Source organism: Nanorana parkeri, unplaced genomic scaffold (assembly GCF_000935625.1).
Source record: "Nanorana parkeri isolate BGI_ZX_2015 unplaced genomic scaffold, ASM93562v1 scaffold3961, whole genome shotgun sequence".
Lineage (NCBI taxonomy): Eukaryota > Metazoa > Chordata > Amphibia > Anura > Dicroglossidae > Nanorana > Nanorana parkeri.
Genome location: NW_017310228.1, coordinates 10,844 through 18,228, shown reverse-complemented (window position 1 = coordinate 18,228; position 7,385 = coordinate 10,844). Strand labels below are relative to the sequence as shown.

Here is a 7,385-nt window from a genome sequence, read left to right as displayed (position 1 = left end):
GGAAAAAAAAAAAAAAAAAAGAACAGCCCGGATCTTAATACCGATAGCAGCGCTTGCGAGAAGTTCCAAAACGTACATGTCCTGCCTGGGAGCGGAGGCTAGACGGTCTTCCTGAAAGGGACGAGGTAAGGAGGGTCTGCGTTCTGCAAAGGGGTTTCGGCTGCCTGGAGACGTTCTCTGCTATTAATTAGCCAGATTCCAATCCACTGCTAACCTACAAAATCTATTGGATACAATGTAGCGGAATATAGTGGATACAATGTATCGGAATATAGTGGATACAATGTATCGGAATATAGCGGATACAATGTATCGGAGTCTATCGGATGCAATGTATCGGAATCGATCGGATGCAATGTATCGGAATCGATCGGATGCAATGTATCGGAATATATCGGATGCAATGTATTGTAATATAGCGGATACAATGTATCTGAATCTATTGTATACAATGTATCAGAGTCTATTGGATGCACTGTATCGGAATTTATCGGATATAATGTATCAGAGTCTATTGTATACAGTGTATCGGAATCTATCGGATATAAAGTATCGGAGTCTATTGTATACAATGTATCGGAATCTATTGTATACAATGTATCGGAGTCTATCGGATACCATGTATCGGAATATATTGTATACAATGTATCGGAATCTATTGTATACAATGTAGCGGAGTCTATTGGATGCACTGTATCGGACTCTATCGGATATAATGTATCGGAGTCTATTGTATACAGTGTATCGGAATCTATCGGATATAATGTATCGGAGTCTATTGTATACAATGTATCGGAATCTATTGTATACAATGTATCGGAGTCTATCGGATACCATGTATCGGAATATATTGTATACAATGTATCGGAATCTATTGTATACAATGTAGCGGAATCTATCAGCCACAATGTATCCACATCTATTGGATACAATGTATCAGAAACTATCGGATGCAATCTATCGGATACAATGTAGCAGAATCTAGCAGGAATAATGTAGCAGAATCTAGCAGGAATAATGTATCGGCATCTACGGGATACAATGTATTGGAATGGGTGGAATTTCAGGTCCCTGAAGCCTTCCTGGGCTAATATGTAACAATATTTCCATCTTTTGCTAACCTACCGCAATCTTAGAAGCATAGAAGAGTGATGGCAGAAATGGACCAAGTGCTCCATCAATTCTAAACTTTTTCATTTTTAATGTTTTTGTTTTCTGTGTTTTCCTTGACTATAGATCTTTTGTCCCGAGCATGTTTACATTTGCTTACTGTTGACTAACTCCTTACCTCTGCTGGAAGTCTGTTTCAAGTATCATCTACTCTTTCTGTAAAAACATACTTTCTATGGTTAGTTTAGAACTTTCCTCCTGCTGGGAAATCAGGACCTCCTTCCTCCTGCTGGGGACCCCTCTAGTGATAATACAGATCTATATAGAGGAATCAGGACCTCCTTCCTCCTGCTGGAGATCCCTCTAGTGATAATAAAGATCTATATAGAGGGATCAGGACCTCCTTCCTCCTGCTGGGGATCCCTCTAGTGATAATAAAGATCTATATAGAGGAATCAGGACCTCCTTCCTCCTGCTGGAGATCCCTCTAGTGAAGCCCCACAGGAATTCTATTCACTTTCCACACTGCCAGGCCACGAAGTTTGCTTATTTTGATTGATCATCTGAAATAATTGTTTCACTCCAAGTGCATTATTTTGCATGTAGATATGTGAGGCTGCGGCAATGCCAAATCGCGTTCCATCTTACAAACACCTCCAGGAATATCAACCTTATTACACACTTTTGTGTCATCAATAAAAAGGCAAACCTTACCCACCAATCCCTCAGTTATATCACCTAAAAACGCCTTTAAGAGAACCGGACCTAGTGCAGAGCCTTGTGGGAGGTACGCCACTAGTGACTGGTCTCTGTTTTCAGCTTCCTGAACCCATTCTGTGCTAAAACGTAACAATATTCCATTCTATAGGATACAATTTATCACACCAGAGGTTCCATATGGGTTTTCAGCTTCCAGAAGACTTTCTTTGGTAAAATTTAAGATTCTGATCTCTTGCTAACCAACACAATTTATAGGAGAAAGTTTGTGAGATTCTGGATTCTTTCACCTTCCTGGGTTTGGCGCAATATTCTTTTCCAAGGTGAGGGGTGATTTTGGATGGGATTTCAGCTTCCTGAAGGGGTTCTGTGCTACTATTTAGTCATATTCTGGCCTATTGTCAGCCTACACAATCTATATAGGATGAGATATATCAGACTCAGTGGCGGACCTAGGGAACAAAGGGCCCTGGTGCAAGATAATTTTTTGGGCCCCCCCAAAAAACCCACAAAGCCCCCCAACCCATATCCCCTGTAGCAACCAAACAAAAAAAATTGGAAAAATTGCATTGCTGTATAAAGTATAGCTGAGATTTGTAGTCCTCTATAGAGGGTGCCATTCTCCATTGCTGCAATGCAGAATGGCACCTGCTATATAGAACTACAAATACCAGCAGTACTTTATACAGCAATGCCATCAATTGGGCTACAAAAATAATAATTGTATTTAATAACTTACCTTCACTTCTTCTGGCTGTTTTCTGGTGGGGGAGGCTGCAGATAACCACCCCAGGGTGTGTGTCCATCTCAGACAGCGCACCGTTTGGTAACCGGCGTCCGGACACCAACGGCCCCCCCATCTCTGCCCTGGGGCTGTGTTTGAATGGATACTGGGCCCCCCTGTAGGCTCAGGCCCCGGTCGCACCGGCCGTAGTTCCGCCACTGATCAGACTGCTGATTCTGGATGGATTGTCAGGTTCCTAAAGCTTTCTTGTGCTATTACTACATGTAACAATCTTTTGATCTATTGGTAACCTAATCTATTGGATGAGATTTATGAGATCGGAGGATTCTTTCACCTTACCGATTTTGCCGGAATATTCTTGGCCTAAATCTAGGGTGTCTGTTGAGAGTTTTGGAAGGGGTTGCAGCTTCCTGAAAACATTCGCTGCTACTTATTAGCAATACCCGGATCGATTGGTATCTGACGCAATCTATAGGATGAGGTACATCAGAATACGTACCGCTAACGAATTTCCTCCGAATCTCGGAAAATGTAGAATTGCACAATGTAGAAGTGGTGCTGGCCGGCCGTGGGTCGTATTTTGGAATATTTTCTCCCCGCATTGCATCAAATGTCCTTTTCTTCACTCCAACAGAATATTGATCACTGTCCAATCAATCAATGGATTTCTCTTTGATTGATTTTAACTTGAAATGACAGAAGAACAAAACACGGAACGTTTTCCACCGTTCTTTATCCGTCCCTCTTAATATCCGACGTGATTAATAAAATGTTCACGACTTTCATATTCTGCGATCTGATCGGAATATTGACGACTGAACCTAATCGATCGGTCAGATGAGACTCTCAGAGTTCCTGCCTGGAATAATGATCGTATAGAAGGTGACGGGTTGTGCCGGGATCGGATCGATGTTTTCTGCAGCTCAGCGATTGCTGGAATTCAGAACTCCGTCCAGACCAAGATCTGTTACTTCATAGACGGAGGCTCCGGAATCCGGATCCAGGAGACTGATCCAGCCAGAAGGAGGTCCGGACACTCAGAGTGCTGGAGTCCTATAGGGTGTGACTGTGGGGGGACATTAGAGTGTAAGCTCCTCTGTACAGAGACTGATGTGACTGTGGGGGAGGGGACATTAGAGTGTAAGCTCTAATGATTTTCATTTTCTGGGGATCTAATTAGTTGCAGTAATGAGGAACACTCATCAGTGTAACTCATCAGTGTGACTCGGGACCTTGGGGAGGGGTAATTGGAGTTCATAACGAGTGACGTTGTTGTAGAATCAGAATTCTTCCCCTCTTTTTATAATGACGCAGCTTCGTTTGTGGTGAGGAAACATGTCCGCCTCCCATCATTCATTGGATTTCAGTTCTGCCAATCATGGAGGCTCAGCATCACATGTGGGCATCACCTAGGGAAGTCTGCATGAACACTCGCTCCTCCAGACTGACACCCACCCATCAAGGCATTTTAATATTTGCATAACTCCTCCCAAGAGCCGGCCCACTGCTTACATCAGGGCTGAGGGCTCTTGAGAGGGGTACAGCGGCACAGTGCTGTGATGTTTTCAGGAAACTATGTACCGCCCCCTGCAGGCTCCTCCCACCAGCCATGATCTGTGCTTCTCTGTGCAATGCAGACAGAGACCTGGTGATGGCATCACTAGGTCCAGAATGAGGAATGTAATGAATATGGAAAGGTTTTTGTTATAAAATGTAATTAATATGTTGGCGAGGGGGGAGGGGACCAGGGAGGGGGGAGGGGCCAGGGTAGGTAAAATATATACAATGATAAGACTTTTCTGCTGTAATTTGTGAGATTTCGTGCTGATGGCGGTTCTCTTTCCCCCCCTCAGACTCTCCTCTTTGGCCATGATGTGCCCCACATTGAGTCCGGCGGGACGCAGTCCGGGCCTCTCCGACATGCACCAATACAGCCAATGGCTCTCCATACGGCACGAAGCCAACCTGCTCCCCATGAAGGAGGACCTGGCCCTGTGGCTGACCATCATGCTGGGTAAGGACGCCTCCCTCTACCACAAGGGTCAGACTGCCCCCACCCCCCAAAAAAAAAGTGATATTGCGGGTGTAGGTGGATTCTGGTGGGCTGGCAATGCGGGCAGATCATGCTGGTGGGAGGAGCCGGCAGGGTGCTGTACGTAGCTTCATGATTGCATCAAAGCACCCTGCCTCAGTACTTTTCTCAAGAGATGATCTCCTTCAGTCTTCTATCTGACCTTCATCCTTCCCTTCAGTATAATATCCTCATATATATGTTATTAGCCCTCGTATATCAGTTATCAGCCCTCATATATCAGTTATCAGCCCTCGTATATCAGTTATCAGCCCTCGTATATCAGTTATCAGCCCTCATAGACCGCTGAGCCGCTTAATGGATCTTAATGGATTTTCCATATAAATAAAAAAAAGGTCTTTTTCCCGCAGATCCCTCGTCTCTGTTCATTCACTGAACTGTAAAATATTTTGGGACCTCTGTCCTCCCCTTCAGTCTTCTATCTGACCTCCGACCTTCCCTTCAGTCTTCTATCTGACCTCCGTCCTTCCCTTCAGTCTTCTATCTGACCTCCGTCCTCCCCTTCAGTCTTCTATCTGACCTCCGTCCTTCCCTTCAGTCTTCTATCTGACCTCCGTCCTTCCCTTCAGTCTTCTATCTGACCTCAGTCCTTCCCTTCAGTCTTCTAATCGACCTCCGTCCTTCCCTTCAGTCTTCTATCTGACCTCCGGCCTTCCCTTCAGTCTTCTATCTGACCTCCGTCCTCCCCTTTAGTCTTATATCTGACCTCCGTCTTTCACTTCAGTCTTCTATCTGACCTCCGTCCTTCCCTTCAGTCTTCTACCTGACCTCCGTCCTTCCCTTCAGTCTTCTGTGTGACCTCCGTCCTTCCCTTCAGTCTCATATCTGACCTCCGTCCTTCCCTTCAGTCTTCTATCTGACCTCCGTCCTTCCCTTCAGTCTCATATCTGACCTCCGTCCTTCCCTTCAATCTTCTATCTGACCTCTGTCCTCTCCTTCAGTCTTCTATGTGACCTCCGTCCTTCCCTTCAGTCTCATATCTGACCTCCGTCCTTCCCTTCAATCTTCTATCTGACCTCTGTCCTCCCCTTCAGTCTTCTATCTGACCTCGGTCCTCCCCTTCAGTCTTCTATCTGACCTCGGTCCTCCCCTTCAGTCTTCTATCTGACCTCCGTCCTTCCCTTCAGTCTTCTATCTGACCTCCGTCCTTCCCTACAGTCTTCTATCTGACCTCCGTCCTCCCCTTCAGTCTTCTATCTGACCTCCGTCCTCCCCTTCAGTCTTCTATCTGACTTCCGTCCTCCCCTTCAGTCTTCTATCAGAGACAATAAAGTTATTTTCTCCCGTCTTCCTGGCAGGGACGGAGGTGACGGCTGAGACCTTCCTGGAGAAGCTGGATAACGGAGCTCTGCTGTGTCAGCTCGCCGAAACCCTGCAGGAGAAATTCAGGGAGAAGCTGATTGAAGCGGGAAAGTCAGACAAGGTGAGTGCAGCGCTGCGCCTTCCTCTGACCTCATGCAAAGTATACACTGTATATACATGCCAGAGACTGAGGAAATGCTTCCACCCGCCTGCAGCAGACTGATCACTGGGGGAGAGGAGACCTACAAGGTGCCCGTCCATCTGCAGGAGATATTCAGTAGCTGACTTTGCCTTCATATACCTCTTGCATACCCCGGCGGCGGGATCTCACCTCTACAACTCCCAAGTTTCAGCCAAATACATCCCTGGGCACTCCAGCTAAAGGTGAGCTACTTGTGGGCGGGGCAAAGACACAGCTAGTGCGGGAACTCCCGCCTCTGGATCTTCCAGGAGATGTCACCAGGGACCTGTCAGGACTTTGTTATCTGGTCGTTGCTTTTCTCCCGGAGGTGGTGCTTCAGGAATCTACAGAATGGCGACCGGCCCTGGAACTGGCATGACTTCCGCCGGTTTCGCAACAACATGCGCCCTGCGCTGCATGGAGACTGTGACCGGTGACCGGTTCCTGTGATCAACTCCCGGCACAAGAACTTTCATATATCCCTCAATAGACACAAAGCGGCCACCAGAGAATCACCCAAAAAAAAAATTGCACCGCTTTTGACAATGCAGCTAACGGCAATTTTCTGTGTGTTGGTGCTGCAGTGTGTGGTGTGCAATGTGTGATGTGCAATGTGTGTGGTGTGCAATGTGTGATGTGCTGCAGTGTGTGGTGTGCAATGTGTGGTGTGCAATGTGTGATGTGCTGCAGTGTGTGGTGTGCAATGTGTGGTGTGCAATGTGTGATGTGCTGCAGTGTGTGGTGTGCAATGTGTGATGTGCTGCAGTGTGTGGTGTGCAATGTGTGGTGTGCTGCAGTGTGTGATGTGCTGCAGTGTGTGATGTGCTGCAGTGTGTGGTGTGCAATGTGTGATGTGCTGCAGTGTGTGGTGTGCATGCAATGTGTGATGTGCTGCAGTGCGTGGTGTGCAATGTGTGATGTGCTGCAGTGTGTGGTGTGCATGCAATGTGTGATGTGCTGCAGTGCGTGGTGTGCATGCAATGTGTGGTGTGCTGCAGTGTGTGGTGTGCAATGTGTGGTGTGCTGCAGTGTGTGGTGTGCAATGTGTGGTGTGCAATGTGTGGTGTGTTGCAGTGTGCTGTGGTGTGCTGCAGTGTGTGCTGCAGTGTGCAGTGCTGCAATGTGTGGTGTACTGCAATGTGTGGTGTGCAATGTGTGGTGTGTTGCAGTGTGCTGTGGTGTGCTGCAGTGTGTGGTGTGCTGCAGTGTGTGGTGTGCTGCAGTGTGTGGGGTGGTGA

The 7,385-nt window shown here is 46.8% G+C and overlaps 1 protein-coding gene across 1 annotated transcript in view; it reads left to right on the top strand.

The window, feature by feature from the left end:
- The first annotated feature begins 14 nt into the window (after nucleotides 1-14).
- The window catches only part of GAS2 (growth arrest specific 2), a 10,885-nt gene continuing 3,514 nt past the window's right edge, over nucleotides 15-7,385 (top strand). The window contains exons 1-3 of the mRNA XM_018575457.1: nucleotides 15-125; nucleotides 4,426-4,586; nucleotides 5,963-6,087. Of these exons, the coding sequence (XP_018430959.1) occupies nucleotides 4,442-4,586; nucleotides 5,963-6,087 (270 nt within the window). The 5' untranslated portion in view covers nucleotides 15-125; nucleotides 4,426-4,441. The remainder of the gene's footprint in view (nucleotides 126-4,425; nucleotides 4,587-5,962; nucleotides 6,088-7,385) is intronic.